The 17409-nt window shown below is 43.8% G+C and overlaps 1 protein-coding gene across 7 annotated transcripts in view; it reads right to left on the bottom strand.

The window, feature by feature from the left end:
• The window catches only part of MATN2 (matrilin 2), a 155416-nt gene that overhangs the window by 28119 nt on the left and 109888 nt on the right, over positions 1-17409 (bottom strand). For all 7 annotated transcript variants that reach the window (XM_060127879.1, XM_060127882.1, XM_060127877.1 and 4 more), the window contains exons 7-8: positions 10077-10199; positions 2670-2792 (exon numbers count right to left, since the gene is read on the bottom strand). In XM_060127879.1, coding sequence (XP_059983862.1) covers positions 2670-2792; positions 10077-10199 — 246 coding nt within the window. The remainder of the gene's footprint in view (positions 1-2669; positions 2793-10076; positions 10200-17409) is intronic.

Here is a 17409-nt window from a genome sequence, read left to right as displayed (position 1 = left end):
ACTAACACACCATTGTAAAGCAATTATACGCCAATAAAGATGTTAAAAAGAAAAAAAAAGTAACCAAGGGCGCTGCGCCCACCAGCGAGGGGGCATTAAAAAACAAAACCACCTCCCAGGGAGCCCCTGCTGGGCTATTTCACTTCAAAAAGAGTGATGTGGAAGGTTTCATTCTATGCTGTGCCACTGGCCTTGTTTGTTCTTCTTCGCATTTCTTTGAGGAGTAACGTGCATACGACTCCTGTCATGGGTGGTCATGACAGCAGCCCTCTGTGCCAGGCCTGGGCACGCATCACCTGCAATCCCCGGGGCAACGCTGAGAGCAGGCAGGTGCCTTCCCCACTGTCACAGAGAGGAGAGCCAGGCTCAGGAAAGTCGAGCTGCTGAGCCCACAGCCCGCAGCTGACAGAACAGTGCGTCAGAATGAGGGCTCCGCACCCAACTACTTGGGCTCAAACCCCACATTCGCCGCTTCCCAGCCGTGGGATGCTGGGCCGTCATTTGGCCTCTCTGTCATCATCTCATGACTTGAGAAATGGGGTTGACGATTCCTTTCTTAGAGGAACGTGGTGAGAGGAGTTGATTGACCCACAGCCCTCAGAACAGTAGCTGGCATACAGTAACTACTTCCTGAACGCTTATTATTACTAGTACATTGCTGGGGAGGAATTAACTGTATAGTTTCTTTACATCTGAAAATGAAAAAGCGTTGTCACCCCCCATAACCAGGACACCCAGATTCAGAAAGCAAACCAAAGCCAAGGCCTGCATGCGTGGCCGATCCTGGCACCGGGACCCCGAACAGCCGGCCCCGCTAGGGTAACAGACACACCGCTGTGGTGGACAGCTCCCACAAGACAGCCCTGCAGGCCGCCTCCCAGATTTCCTTGACGGAGGAAACGCACACCCGGAGACTGGAGGGACACTGGAGGCCTTGTGCAGGGCCATTGGGTGAGCCTCTCTGACTCCCACAGGGCCTGGGACTGGTGCTTTCTGGAACATTCCACCAGGGGATCTGCCTCCTGCAAACACTTGCAGGATCTCAGGAGCCAGAGGCCTGTATTCACATCTCAGTTATACCATTTACCAGTCATGTTGACCCCCGGGAAACTTAACTTTGTTGTGCCGCAGTTTCCCCATCTTTAAATAGGGATAAGAATGTCGATGCCTCATAAGGCTCCAGGGCAGGTAAAGTGAGCGAGTGCCTGGGAAGCGCTCACGGCCGTGGCTGCACAGAGCAGGTGCCTTGTAAGGGCTTCCGGTCATGACGGCCTGGGGGGCTCCCTGAGCCCCCATGGGGAAGAGGATACCATGCCTTTCTCTGGGGACCCCTGGGAAGAAATGGCTTGGTTTTCAGTTTCTTGAAGCTGACTAGATGGTCCTTCTCACTAGATCCCAGAGAGGAAGGAGGCAGGTCGTGGTCCCTGGGGCTCTAGGTGGGCTCATCGAGGCCATGCCAAGCCTGCCCTGGGATACCTGCCAGAGCCGTCAGATGGCAGACCCCGCACTCCTGGAAGAAGGCAGACCGTACACAGATCCATCTTCACCAGGGCATCTTCTTGAAGAGTGGAAGGACTCTTCCTCACCACTGGTTTCTCATAAGGACTCAGAGACTTCCAGAGGCAAATGCAGAGCAGTGCCAGCTTTCTGGTTCAAAAATTCTTTGACTTCCGAGATCAATCCTTAGAAAGCCTAATCGAGGCACTCTGTTCCCTCTGGAGACGGGACGGGGCACTAGCTTTCCTGAGGACGGCTGTCTATCTAACACTTCATCTGTGAAACCTCCCCTCCGGGCAGTTGAAGGTCCAAGTGCTGAACAGCTGCACCGTTCTCACTCACAATCTATCTCTCCCCAGAGCTGGAGCAGATGTGCGGCTTGCCGGGTGGAAAGCGACACAAAGGGCCCCTTCTATGCTGGTCACATCACTGCACCCCTCTCCAGCGCACCAGGGTCACAGGCCTCCACTGCAGTGTCATGCGCGCCCCACCCCCACCCCCGCTGGCCTGGACCAGTGGAGACTGTGCCTCATAAAAACGACAGAGCCATCCAGCTGGCAAAGCCTGCACGTTTCCGCGCATTGACATCACCAAATGGAGCTTTGCTGTGCCTCTTACAAAAGAAAATAAAGAAAAGTCTTCATAAAAAGTCCCATGTTTCTCAGCTCTGCCCTCAGATCAGCTCTGCGGTAGCCCAAGTGCTCTCTGAGGTCTGCCTCCTCCGTCCCATTGTCTCACCCCGGGCCCAGCACTGGTTACTCTGCCAGGCTCCATGACAATAATGAACGATTATCTTTAACTGTATGTTTTCCTTGGGCCAGGCACAGTGCTAAGAGATTGAAATGGTCCTGATTTTTCCCTTTAACAACTCTAGGAGACCAATACTATGATTATCTTCACTTTTTTAAACAGATGGGGAAGTCAAAGCTTGGAGAACTTGCCCGGGGTCACATGTCTAGTATGTGGTACTAAACAGTCCAATCTCTGAGGTAGGTAGCATGACTAGTCCCATTTTACAGGTGACGAAACTGAGGCCAGGAACGTTAAGCCTGTCGGACCGTCAAGCTCACTGGAAACCCAGGGGCCTCAAAAGTGACTGGCTGCTAGCGAGCCTGGGGGCCTGTGTGTGAACCTGGCCTTCCCATCAGAGCCCCTGCCCCGGGCACACTCACGGCTGCAGGTCTTGCCGTTGGGGTCCAGGGTGTAGCCCCGGTGGCAGCGGCAGTAGTAGCCCTCCTCCGTGTTGATGCATTCATGCTCGCAGCCCGGCTTGTTCAGCGCACAGTAGTTGATCCCTGAGGGGAGAAAGGGCAGATCCTACTTCAGGCTCGGGGCTTCTCCAAGGGCTGAGGTCAGCCCCTCACAGTAAATATTCAGTAAGTAAGATGCTCTACAGCAGGGGCCCCTAACCCCCGGGCCACAGACCAGTACCAGTCCTGGCCTGTTAGGAACCAGGCCGCACAGCAGGAGGTGAGCGCCGGGGCGAGGGAGCGAAGCTTCATCTGTATTTACAGCCACTCCCCATCGCTCAAGGTACAGCCTGAGCTCCGCCTCCTGTCAGCATTATGGTGAGCTGTATAATTATTTCATTATATACTACAATGTGATAATAATAGAAATAAAGTGCACAATAAATGTAATGTGCTTGAATCATCCCAAAACCGTTTCCCCTCCACCCCACCACCCCCAAGTCCGTGGAAAAATTGTCTTCCACAAAACCGGTCCCTGGTGCCAAAGAAGGTTAGGGACCGCTGCTCTACAGGATGGAGACAACAGCTCCTGCTCTCCATGAGCTTGTTTGAAAGAGAACCTGGCACCTGCAGCGAGCCTCCGCGTTCTCCAGCATAGGTCTCTTCCCCATCTGATGGCCAAAAAGTTGGTGAAATGGGTTGAGCGCCATAGTTCCCAGCCCATCTCCCCCCAAGAAAGATGGAAAAGCTGGGAAAATTCAGCCTCTTCTTACAGTTAACCTGATAACTAGGGCTCAAAACATGTAGGGAGCTGCTGTTGGCAGTGACATCTGACAGTGACATGGGACAGCACAAGGCAGAATACACAACAGCTGATGTTACAAGATACCCAGCTATTTAGGGGAGGCAGGAACAGGCAGTTGCATGAAGAAGGATCCAATGCTCAACCCGGCTCTGGGTGAGAGCATAACAGCAAAGGTATCAAGAAACTGGAGAAGACGCATCTCTGATGCTGGCCCAGGTAGTTGCAGCTCTGTCCTATGGTAACATTCACCCCCATCCTAGCTGTGTCTCTGCCAGCAGAGGGAAGCAGCATCACAACCAGCAGCCAATTAGCAGTTTCATTTTCTGGTAGAAAATGCTAAAACCACAAGATAGGCCACTCCCCACCCCCCGTGCCCCTCCCCCGCCCCCCGCAACTTACACACACCAGAGAAGGTAATGGGAGAGACGGAGAACTATAACGGGAAATAAAATAAGCTTGTGGAGGGCCTCTATGGGACTGGTGTTGGGAGAAATGGTCACCAGCAACCTCAGGGGCTGAGCTGGATGCATTTAACTGCATTGTTCTCTTTCCTGGGGATGTGGCAGACATTGGTGGTTGCCTTGCCAACAACTATTACCCTGTCTTCTTGAAACCAGAATCCTGACCCCCAAGGCATGAGTCATGAGTTGTCTAAGGCAACCTGGCAACCATGTTTTCCTTTGTCAGTGATTGGTCTAGAGCTGGGAATATGCCTAGTTCTCGCCAATGAGACATAGGAGGAATTTATTGGGGCCCCTAGGAAAGATTTCCCTTCCTGAAAAGACAAAGATGTATGAAAAAAAATGAAATGAAACCCACACCCGAGGGACCTCAGACTATCCCTTAAAGGGTCCATGATATGCGCTCCCATGTGACAAGTGGGTGAAACTTTCCACATGCACAGAGCACGAGTAGAAGTAGCTGCAGACCGAGCACAGGGAGAGAGCTCCCACGACATGCAGGGGCTGGACTAAGAGAAGAGATCCCACCACGAGGGTCACGGACCCCTTGGCACTCTCTCTGTACCTCATCCCTCCTGCACGACAGAGGCAGAATATTGTTAGCTGTGCGCGATTTCTCAGTTCATCAACAGCCTTACCTGTGCAGAACAGACTGAATGCCAGGAAACAAGTCAAGAGCTTCAGTGAAGAAAAACAGACCCGGCGATAAAACTCCGGCCACAGACACACAGACAAACAAAAAGCCAAGCAAACAGACACAGAACACAAAGGGTCCCACAGTTTGGGGCCACCTAGTGTAGGGCCTGCAAATCCTACACTTCATTACACCATCAGAGAAAATGAAATTATCCTCAGTAAACACTGTTTTTAAAAGCCAGCACTCAGCCACTATGGAAAACAGTATAGAGGTTCCTCAAAAAAATTAAACATAGAATTACATGTGATCCAGCAATTCCACTTCTGGGTTTATACCCAAAAGAACTGAGAGCAGGAACTTGAACAGTACTTGTATATCCATGTTCGTAGCAGCATTATTCACAATGGCCAAAAGATGGAAGCAACCCAGGTGCCTACTGACAGATGAATGGATAAACAAAAGGTGGTATATACATAATATGGAATTTTTTTTTTGCAGAATTTTATTTAAAAAAATTTTTTAATAGATCTTTATTGGAGTATAATTGCTTCACAATTCTGTGTTAGTTTCTGTTGCACAACAAAGCGAATCAGCCATAGGCATACACATGTCCCCACATCCCCTCCCTCTTGAGCCTCCCTCCCATCCTCCCTATCCCACCCCTCTAGGTCATCGCAAAGCACCGAGCTGATCTCCCTGTGCTATGCGGCTGCTTCCCACTAGCTATCTATTTTACATTTGGTAGTGTATATATGTCCATGCTACTCTCACTTCGTCCCAGCTTCACCCTCCCACCCGATGTCCTCAAGTCCATTCTCTATTCTCTTTATTCCTGTCCTGCAACCAGGTTCATCAGTACCAATTTTCTTTTTTTTTTTTTTTAGATTCCATATATATGTGTTAGCATACAGTATTTGTTTTTCTCTTTCTGACTTCCTTCAATCTGTATGACAGTCTCTAGGTCCATCCACCTCACTACAAATAACTCAATTTCGTTTCTTTTTATGGCTGAGTAATATTCCATTGTATATATGTGCCACATCTTTTTTATCCATTCATCTGTTGATGGTCACATAGGTTGCTCCCATGTCCTGGCTATTGTAAATAGAGCTGCAATGAACATTGTGGTGCATGTCTCTTTTTGAATTATGGTTTTCTCAGGGTATATGCCCAGTAGTGGATATGGTAGTTTTATTTTTAGTTTTTTAACCACCATACTCTTTTCCACAGTGGTTGTATCAATTTACATTCCCACCAACAGTGCAGGAGGGTTCCCTTTTCACCACACCATTTCCAGCATTTATTGTTTCTAGCTTTTTTGATAATGGCCATTCCGACTGGAGTGAGTGATACCTCATTGTAGTTTTGATTTGCATTTCTCTAATAATTAGTGATGTTGAGCATCTTTTCATGTGCCTCTTGACCATCTGTATGTCTTCCTTGGTGAAATGTCTATTTAGGTCTTCCGCCCATTTTTTAACTGGATTGTTTTTTTGACATTGAGTTCCATGAGCTGTTTGTATATTTTGGAGATTAATCCTTTGTTGTTTCATTTGCAAATATTTTCTCCCATTCTGAGGGTTGTCTTTTTGTCTTGTTTACGGTTTCCTTTGCTGTGCAAAAGCTTTTAAGTTTAATTAAGTCCCATTTGTTTATTTTTGTCTTTATTTCTGTTATATAATGTGGAATATTATTTAGCCTTAAAAAGGAAGGAAATTCTGACATATGCCACACATGGATCAACCTTGAAGACATTACGGTACGTGAAACAAGCCAGTCACAGAAGGACAAATATTGTAAGATTCCACTTATATGAGGCTCCTAGAGTAGGCGAAGTCATAGAGATGGAAGATAGGATCGGGGGTTGTCAGGGGCTGGGGGGAGAGAGAATCGGTACAGAGTTTCAGTTCGGAGAGATGATAAAGTTCCGCAGCTGGATGGTGGTGATGGTTTGACAACAACATGAATGTACTTAATGCCACTGAACTGTACCTGTAACAATGGTTACAATGGTAAAATTTGTTATGTATATTTTAACACAATTTTTTAAAGGGCCAACATTGTCTTTAAGAAAGATTTACACACAATAATTAAATTAAAACACATGAAGATTCTCAAAGACGTTATCACTCAGCTATCTGGCAAAAAGCAATTTAAAAATGCCTCTTCTCCAAATGGAACTTTACAGCAGAGGTTTAACTGTAGATCTTTGCTTTCTTTACATGCTTCAGTCACAATTCTTCACCTGTTACTTAGTCATTCACACATTTATGCATTCAATCTGTATTTATTGACTACCTACTCTGCCCCCCCACATCTGGTCCAGTCTCCTCCCTAACTGCGATGAGCTACACATGGGCCAGGCTTGGGTGTAGGTTTATCTGGCAAAGCCTGGAGTGTCCAATAACCCTGCGAGGTCAGATGGCAGGACTGTCAGATGACCAATGAAACAGCTCTTATGAGTGCCAACTCGCGAAGGAGCTGGAGACCTCACTGAGAAGATGAGAAATAAAAACATGAAAGATCAGTGACCCAGACAGTAAATTATAATGCCAACTGAGTGGCACAGAGAAGTAAGTTTTAGAAAAATTGGACAGGCTACAAAATGTTAAAGCAGAAAGTCGTGTTCCTTCAGTTTAGGGAATGGGGGTCCAGAGAAGCAAAGCAACCTGTCCAAGGTCACACGGCCAGCATGAGTGACACTGCCAAGACCGGCCTTGGCATCCCCTGGCTCAGCCCGTGGCCCCCGCCCCAGCGGTTTAGAATGTGATGTCTCCAGGACTTCCCTAATGGTCCAGTGGCTAAGACTCCACACTCCCAAGGCAGGGGGCACGGGTTCGATCCCTGGTTGGGGAACTAAGGTCTCGCATGCCGCACGGTGCGGCCAAAAAAAAAATGAATGTGATGTCTCAGCCATGGTGCCAGCATGAGCAATCCTGGAGTCCAGCACGTGGGACCCACCCGCCTCTGATTCCACCCTGGGGCCCCCGCCTAGACCGCCAGTCCCGGTCTCTGTGTCTCTGCCTTAATAATTTATGCTTTAAGTCGATGACAGCACTTTGCAGAAAAAGAAATTATGCCTGGATGAGGAGGAAGAACAAAACCTGGCCAAGAGTGTTTTCTTCAGTAGGATTCTGCCTTGAACTTTCTTTTTTTTCCAGTTTAATTGGATGACATCAAATTCCTTTGAAAAATAGGTTTCTTATTAGAATTGAAAATAGCCCACATCCATCAACTGCCGATTAAACGTGAATGGCTGTACCCTGCGCTTGAGGTCTTTAATGCTCTCGAGATCCTCAGATTCCTAATAACAAACTCCAGATTTTAAGCCCCATTTCTCTGCTTCCCGATTCCATGTAACGCCCCAGAGAGAGGGTAAGCGCTCACTTTCCGTTCTGCCCTAACTGCCGGCGTGTGCGCATTAGGGCGAAGTGGCTTCCAGAGGGACCTCGGGAGTCGAGGGCTGGGTTTGTAGCAAAGACAATGGAAAAAGTAATGATGAGGCAGGATGCTGGGAGAAGGGCTGATGAGGACATTGGGTTTTAAAAACAAATTCCATTTTTCTTGGATGAAAAGTAGGGCACCTGGCTAAAGAGGAAATGGAGCTATCACTGAATACATATGAATGAGCGTTAGGGACTGGGGCTGGGCCGCAGCCTGAGACTGGCCGTCTGTGGGCGGTGGTTACAATACTCCCAAACGGTCCCTTGCTCTGCACTCGTCCTTCTCTTCTTGGCCTGCCTCCTCCCTTGATAACTGTGCAGTCCATGCCTTGGACTCTCCTCTTACTCCAAGTGTCTCTCCAGGCAGGATGTGGAGGGAGGGGCAGAGGGCGAGGGACTCCTAGATGATTGTAAGAGATGCAGAGCTTCAAGCCAAGTCCCCTCCACTGATGGCCACATGCCCAGCTCGCGTCCTTCTCCCTCCAAAAGCGACACACAGTGAAGCCTGCAACTCCAATGAGTGTCTGAGTTGAACCAGATCTAATTATCCCCCAGGTAAGAGATTTGGGTTCACAAAGGAGTCCAATGGTGAGTGCTTTTCTCTGGGTGAAGTCAGCCACTGATACTCTCACCCCTAGAAAGAGGTGTAAATAGCACAGAAAGGAGTGGCCAGGCTGACCTTTCCCACGTACTGCATGCATGTGTGGTCTAACGGAAAACTGTCCATCTGACTGTTTTCACATTCCGAACGCTCTCAGTTAAAATTCCCGTCCGATGCTTGAATGTTTCTGGGGTTTGCATCCAGGCAAGGTGGTGGGAATCATTTTTTATGAGAGAGGCTCAGTTTCAAAATATGGGCTCTGCCACCCTCTGCCACCGTACAAGGTTTAACGCGTATTAGAGTGAGTGTGTGAGTTACCATGTGCTGCAAGCAGACTGTAGCTTGTGGACTCAATTCTATAAACCACAAAGCTTTTCAGAAAAGATATATGGTAAAACTTTTGAAAATCCGGTCCTGTGATGCAGAACGCTGCCGTACTTATCACCAGGAAGAAGTGGATAAAGGGACACATAAGAGACTATGTCCCTTAATGGGAGTTCCAGAGAGTTCTGTGAATGACACTGTTGGGAGAACATGTACAATTCAGTGTGCATAGGTGTGGACTAACTTCGGGAATGCTTTTTGAGAAAACACTTGCATGCCTTAAAAGGGCCATCTTTCTAACAAGATAGAATAATTCAGACGATAGTTGCCATTTCTCCGGGATGATAAATCTCAGAGATCCATTTGCTCATTCATTCACTAAATATCGTGTCACACCAGCATGCGCCAAACCCTGAGGTGACGAGGATTCACGAGTGAGAAGAAGAGAAGAACCTCTGTCCTTGTAGACCTTGCATTCTAGCAGCCTCTCAGGCACAGATCTCTTAAAGAGATCCCACTGGGGGTCCGGGCTCTAGGTCCCCGGTCAAGCCCTCTGAGGTGCTAGACGACAGTATCTGAGTCACTCAGCACATCCTTAATATCATCCTGCTGACACCATGTACCTCTTGAATGCTGCAGGGATGCCCCAGAGTCTTCTATTTTTCCTTCCTTCCTAACAAAGAGGAAAGAGCTACAACTTCCCCTTTCTTAGCAGCCGTCAAGTGTCTCATCTTGTAGGACTGGAAGAAACCAGCTCCTTTTGCCTCCGACTCTGGACCCAGCCTTTTCTTTCTCAAAGTCCCAAATACTTGTTGCAGGTTGGGGGCGGGGGGTGGTCAAAAGAAGGGAGGATGTGCCCTCATTTCAAATAGGTGGGAGCTTCAGCCTGGGCCTCGATTTCACTAAATGAATCTGATGGACAGACCCAGTCTACGCGGTCTCTAAAAATTCTCCCCATCACAGGATCAGGTGAGACAAAAGGTAAAATAAAAGGCAGAATGCTGTTAGCAAACACAAATACCTAGTACAAGTGCACCTGGTTGAGATTTGCAAGGCGAAGGAAAACCAACAGGGCCATCTGAGGAACAAACCCTTCTTCAAGGCCCAGCGCAACTTACTTCTGCAGGTTTTCTGATCTGGATTCAGGGTAAAGCCTTTTAAGCAGCGGCAGGAATAGGAATCATCTGTGTTAACACACTCGTGCTGGCATCCGTGGTCAGGTGAGGCACAGTAGTCTATCTCTGAAAAGAAAGAAAACTCAGAATGATGAACAAAACTAGAAATCTAGCATAGAAAAGTCAAAGGATTTGCAGTCTTAACTTTTCCTAAACAGATACATTCCCGTGACCTCAAACACTCATGCCATAGAGGGATCTATCAGTGAAGGTATTTCCATGTTTAGGGATACGGCCCCCACAGGAAGAGAACTTTCTTGACATGTTACAAAATGTTTATGCTTTGTGAAGATGCTTTCCTTGTCTGGGCTCATGTCAGAGCCACTGGGTGTTGTTCGTTGTGTCACAGGCCGGGAAGAGAGAGCTTAGCTGAATATGTTACTGAACTTACGCAATTAAAATAATGAAATCTTCCCAAAGTCAAACTTTAAACCACTTAACTGAGTGAAACACTGAGCCAAATAGGATAAAAATGATATCCTGGGAAAAAGAAGGCCTGGGAGTGAAAGGCGTATTTTGAGGGCAAAACACCTCCCCTGTTAACGTCATTGGCCTCATCTACACTTAAATCATCTCAAGGCTTCACAGTCAGGGAATGTGATCTCTAGTACACATTAATTTAAACCAAAATATTCAGAAACAAAGGTCACATGGAATTTGTAATAGTGAAATTTTACTTGTGTAAGTATTTTTTAGATATGGATTAGAACTGTTGTACTGACAGGTCTGTACCAAGCATTTTGCTGTAGTGGAACTTGGTGCACTGTCTAAAATGGCTTGAAATAAGTGGCCACTGATGGGGTCTTAAAAGGTGTCTTTTTGTTTTAATGAGGATTTTTATCGTTTTAAGGAATATATGAACTGCATATATCATTTTCCTAATGAAGCATTTGGTATAAATGAGTTTTCCCAGCCTGTACCAAAGGAAACGAAACGAGTAAGAGAAAGGCATACAATATTCTCAAACGAAAAAATATTGAGAAAATGCCAATTCTTCCGAATTTAAAGTCATGGAAAATTTTAAACATATATAAACAAATGAACTGACTAGTATAATAAGTCCACGTGCATATCACTCGGCTTCAAGAGAATCAATCTACAGCTGACCTTGTTTCCTGTATACTCCCATCCCCCATGCTAAGATGCCACATTACTTGAAAGCAAACCCCAGATGTTATATCATTTTGTCTATAAATATTTCATAATGTATCCTTAAAGGACTGGAACTCTTTAAAAAATATAACTGCAATACCACAATCACATATAAAGGTCTTTAAAAAGACTTTTTATTTGGAAATGATTTTAAACTTACAAAAGTTGCAAACATAAAAATACAAGTAGATAGGTACCAGAAGCACATATATACACTCTACCCAGATTTATCTATTGTTAACATTTTATCCCATTTGCTTTATCATTTGCTTATCTCTCTGAATTATCTGAGGGTAAGTTACATATATCACCATCCTTTTTCCTTAAACACAGTGTGTGCTTCCTAAGAGGAGGGATATTCTCTTATATAACCACAGTGTAGCCATACTTCATAAATTTACATTTATATAAGACTTTTACTTAATCTACCATCCTTATTCTAGTCTTCTAAGTTGATCTAGTAATGTTCTTTGTAGCATTTTTCATCCTCCAGTATAGAACTCAATAGAGGGTCAGAGGTTATATTTAATATTCGTGTATGCTTAGCTCCCTTTAATCTGGAACCATGCCGTCTAATGTGGCCATTTAAGTTAAAATGGAATGGAAACAACCTAAATGTCCATCAACAGATGAATGGATAAGGAAGGTGTGATGTGTGTGTGTGTGTGTGTATATATGTACACACACAGTATGAAATGTTATTCAGCCATAAAGAAGAATGAAATAATGGAATTGGCAGCAACATGCATGAATCTAGAGATTATCATACTAAGCGAAATAAGTCAGAAAGAGAAAGATGAATACCATATGATGTCATTTATACGTGGAATCTAAAACATGACACAAATGAACATATCTATGAAACAGAAACAGACTCACAGACATAGAGAACAGACTTGTGGTTGCCAAGGGGGAGGGGAGGTGGGGAGGGAAGGAGTGGGAGTTTGGGATTAGCAGATGCAAACTAGTATATATAGGATGGAAAGCAACAATGTCCTATTTCATAGCACAGGGAACTATATTCCATATCCTGTGATAAACCACAATGGAAAAGAATATGAAAAAGAACATGTTATATATATGTATAACTGAATCGCTACAGCAGAAATTAAACACAACATTGTAAATCAACTATACGTCAATAAAATTTTTTTAAAAATTAAAATAGATTAAAATTAAATAAAATTTAAAATGCAGTTTGTCAGTTGCACTGGCCACACCTTAAGGCTCAGTAGCCACAGTAGCTCCTGGCTACTATATTGAATGGTGCAGATACAGAGCATTTTCACTATCACAGAGTGTTCTATCCAGTAGCAACAGTCTAGAAACACTTCCACAGCCTTTGTGTTTTATGACATTAACATTTTAAAATAAAACAGTCTCCCTGCTCATTTTTAGTTTTATTGATGTACAAATGACAAAAAACAAACTGCACATATTTAAGATGGACATTCGATGTTCTGACATACATATGTGTCCATGAAACTATCACCATAACCGAGGTAATGAACTTACGCATTTCCCTCAGATGTTTCCTCAAGACACTTTCTAATTCATTCTTTCCTACTACTCCCTCTGCCCCCAAATAATCGTTAATCTCCTGTCAAGATAAATTAGCTTGCATTTTCTAGAATTTCACATAAATGGAATCATACAGTTGTGTTCTTTTTGGTCTGGCTTCTTTCATTCCTCATAATTATTTTGAGATTCATCCATGTTCATGTGTATGTCAACAGTTTGTTCTTTTTTTACTGTAGAGTAGTATTTCATTATATGGATATACCACAATTTATTTGTCTATTCACCTGCTGGAGGGATTTGAGTTGTTTCCAGTTTGAGGCTATCACAAGTAAAGCAGCTATGAACATTCATGAACAAGTCTTGGTGTAGACATATGCTTTCTTTCTTTTTTTAAAAAAAAATATTTATTTATTTATTTGGCTGCATCTGGTCTTAGCTGCGGCATGCAGGATCTTCGTTGCTGTGTGTGGGAACTTCGTTAGGGCATGTCGGATCTTCAGTTGCAGCATGCGAACTCTTACTTGCAGCATGTGGGATCTAGTTCCCTGACCAGGGATCGAACCCAGGACCCCCGCATTGGGAGCGTGGAGTCTTAGCCACTGGACCACCAGGGAAGTCCCATAGACATATGCTTCCATTTTGAGTAAACATTTAGGAGTAGAATGGCTGGATTGTATGGTAGATGTATTAATTTCTTAAACGTTCCTACCAGCAGTTTATGAGAGTTCCAGTTGCTCCACATCCTTACCAACACTTGGTAATTTTAGCCCTTCTGGTAAGTACATAGTGGTTATTTCATTGTGGTTTTATTTTGCATTTCCCTCATGACTAATGCTGTTGGATATATTTTCATATGCTTATTTTCCATTTCTATATATTTTTTAATGGACTGTCTGGTCAAATCTTTTGCCCATTTTTATTAGGTTGTTTGTCTCCTCACTAAGTTTGAAGAGTTCTTTATATGTTCTAAATACAAACCCTTTGTTGGATATACATTTTGCAAATATTTTTTCCCAATCTGTGGCTTGCTTCTTCATTTTAGTAATAGTACCTTTTTTTTTTTTTTTTTGCGGTACGCGGGCCTCTCACTGCTGTGGCCTCTCCCGTTGCGGAGCACAGGCTCCGGACGCACAGGCTCAGTGGCCATGGCTCATGGGCCCAGCCGCTCCGTGGCATGTGGGATCTTCCCGGACCGGGGCACGAACCTGTGTCCCCTGCATCGGCAGGCGGACTCTCAACCACTGCACCAACAGGGAAGCCCCTAATAGTGCCTTTTGAAGAACAAAAGTTTTAATTTTGATGAAGTTCAATTTATTCATTTTTAATTTTTATAGTTTGTGCTTTCTGTGTCCTCTTTTAAGGAATCTTTGCCAAACGCAGGGTCACTAAGATCTTTTCCTATGTTTCCTTCTATAATTTTTATAGTTTTCAATCTTACATTTAAGTTTAAAACTGATTTCAAGTTAATTTTTGTATGTAGTGTGAGGTAAGGGTCAAGTTCCTTTTTTTTTTTTTTTTGCACATGGCAATCCAATTGTTCAGCACCATTAGTTGAAGACATTATCCCTTCCCCCATGAATTGCCTTAGTACCTTTGTTGAAAATACTTTCACCATATATGTGTGGGTCTATCTCTGGACTCTGTTCTGTTCCATTGATCTATACTCCATCTTTGCACCAATACCACACTGTCTTGATTACTGTTGCTTTATAATTGGTACTAAAAATCAGGTGGTTTAAGTCCTTCGACATTGTGCATCTTTTTCAAAAAGGGCTATTTTAGTCCTTTTCACTTCTACATATGTTTTAGAATTAGCTTGTCAATTTCTACAAAAAAAGCATGCTAAGATTATGATAGATAATACTGTGATCTATATAGATTAATTTGGAAAGGACAGACATCTTAACAGTATTGAGTCTTCTGATCCATGAATATATCTATTTAGTTAAGTCTTCTTTAATTTCCCTTAGCAATGTTTTGTAGCTTTCATTGTAAAGGTTTTCACATCTTTTGTTAAATTTACCCCTAGGTGGTACATATTTTTGATGCTATTATAAATAGCATTTTAAAATGTAAATTTGTGATTTTCCATTGAGAGTATATGAAAAGGGACTTCCTTCATGGTGCAGTGGTTAAGAACCCGCCTGGCAATGTTATACAGCAGAAACTAACACAACAATGTAAAGCAATTATACTCCAATAAAGATGTTTAAAAAAAAAAAAAGAATCCGCCTGCTAATGCAGGGGACATGGGTTCAATCCCTGGTCCGGGAAGATCCCACATGCTGTGGAACAACTAAGCCCGTGTGCCACAACTACTGAGCCTGCTCTCTAGAGCCCGCGAGCCACAACTACTGAGCCTGTGTGCCACACTACTGAAGCCCGCGTGCCTAGAGCCCATGCACTGCAACTACTGAGCCAGCATGCTGCAACTAGTGAAGCCCACACACCTAGAACCCGTGCTCCACAACAGGAGAAGCCACTGCAGTGAGAAGTCCACGCACTGCAACAGATTAGCCCCCGCTCGCTGCCACTAGAGAAAGCCCATGCATAGCAACGAAGACCCAAAGCAGCCAAAACAAAACATAAAACAAATGAATGGCAAAGAAAAAAAGAGGGAAGGAGGACATACAGAGTAAAAGAGACTCAGTTTAAAAAAAAAAAAAGAAAGTAAATAAAAAATAATTGATTTTTGTATATTGACCTCGTACCCTGCATCCTTGGTAAACTCACTAATAGTTCTAGAGCTTTTCTGTAAATTCCGTTGGAGATGTTGTCTGTTAATAAAGACAGGTTTTGTTTGTTTGACTTAATCATTTTTTTTGTATAGAGTTTTCCATTTTTAATATTTAACAAATTTTTAATTTTCCATTTTTAATATTTAACAAATTTTTCCATTTTTAATATTTAACAAAACATTTTTAATATTTAAACAAAAAAATATTTTATAAACAAACCCAGCACAGGGCCAACAAAAAGGAATAAAAGCAAGAAAAACAAAAAGCCTAGGGTTGCCCCTTACTGGGTATCAGGGTCAGGCCTGCTCCCTTTCTTTTTTTTTTTTTGGTACGCGGGCCTCTCACTGCTGTGGCCTCTCCCGTTGCAGAGCACAGGCTCCGGACACGAAGGCTCAGCGGCCATGGCTCACAGGCCCAGCCGCTCTGCGGCATGTGGGATCTTCCCGGACCGGGGCACAAACCCATGTCCCCTGCATCGGCAGGTGGACTCTCAACCACTGCGCCACCAGGGAAGCCCCTGCTCCCTTTCTTAAAGGAAGTGGGGCTTTTTGCCCTTGGACATCAGCATAGGTCCCTGTTCCTAAGCACCAGAATTGGATATGAACAGAGAAACCAGCCCTGAAATGTTTTACTTAATCATTTTGATTTTACATTTGTATTTGTTTTCTCTTATGCTGAAAGTATAGGTACAAAGTGACATTAACATTATATATATTTATTGTATCATATATTTATATGTGTATATGTATAATTTCAAAATAAGAAAACAATTCTACTATTAATGCTAATACTACTGGAAACAGTTAAAGCTCTTTTGTTTTTCGGATATATGCCACTTGGAATGTAAAGTCAACATATTCCCTGCCTGTCACTTACAATAATTCTCTGGGTGATTATGCTAACAGCCTCACATACAGTTAGGCTCATTTGCTTCAATTTGTTCTGCAGACAATTCTCCAACACCAATTGGGAGCCCTGTAATTTAATTCAATTCTGACACTAACTACCCAGAGTTAACATCCAGTCTCACAAGGTAAAGTGTAAGGTCCCCAGTGAGACTGTCCTTACTTCAGATACCAGCCTCCAGTGGGGTCCCCAGGCCACCTTCACTTCTGCACAGCCACCTACACTTTTGGGGTCTCCCACAACTCACTCCTTTCAATAATTTATTAGAATCACTCACAGAACACAGGAGAGTGCTATATTTACAATGACCTTTTAATAAAGATGCTTTTAACTCTTCCTTTCCAATCTAGGTTTCATTTCTTACTTTCTTTTTTTCTTCCTTATTACAATGGTCAGAACCTTACAGTCCATGCTAAATACAAGTGGTGAGAGTGGGTATCCTGTTTTGTTCCTCATCTGATAAGGAAAGCATTCAATCTTTCATCATTAAGTATGATGTTAGCTGATAGTTTTTTCATTGATGCACTTTATCAGATTGAGGCAGTTCTCTTCATTCCTAGTCTGCTGAGAGATTTTTTTTTTTTAATAGTAAATGAATGTCAGGTCTTGTCCAGTGCTCTTTCTGTATCTATTGACTTGGATCATATAGTTTCTGCTTTTTAGTATGTTAATGTTTTAAATTTCATTTGCATGTTAAATCATCCTTGAATTCCTGGGATAAATCCCACTTGTTCATGAGGTATTATCCTTTTTATATATTGTGGAATTTTATTGCTAAAAATAATTAAAGATCTTTTGCATGTATTTCATGAGGGATATTTGTGTGGTTTTCTCTCTTTTTTTGGCTGCACCATGCTGCATGCTGGATCTTAGTTCCCTGACCAGGGATCGAACCGGTGACCCCCTGCAATGGAAGCGCGGAGTCTTAACCACTGGACCACCAGGGAAGTCCCTGGTTT

The sequence above is a fragment of the Lagenorhynchus albirostris genome, chromosome 17 (assembly GCF_949774975.1).
Source record: "Lagenorhynchus albirostris chromosome 17, mLagAlb1.1, whole genome shotgun sequence".
Lineage (NCBI taxonomy): Eukaryota > Metazoa > Chordata > Mammalia > Artiodactyla > Delphinidae > Lagenorhynchus > Lagenorhynchus albirostris.
The sequence above is the reverse complement of the archived record's forward strand: the minus strand, read 5'-3'. Positions and strand labels throughout refer to the sequence as shown.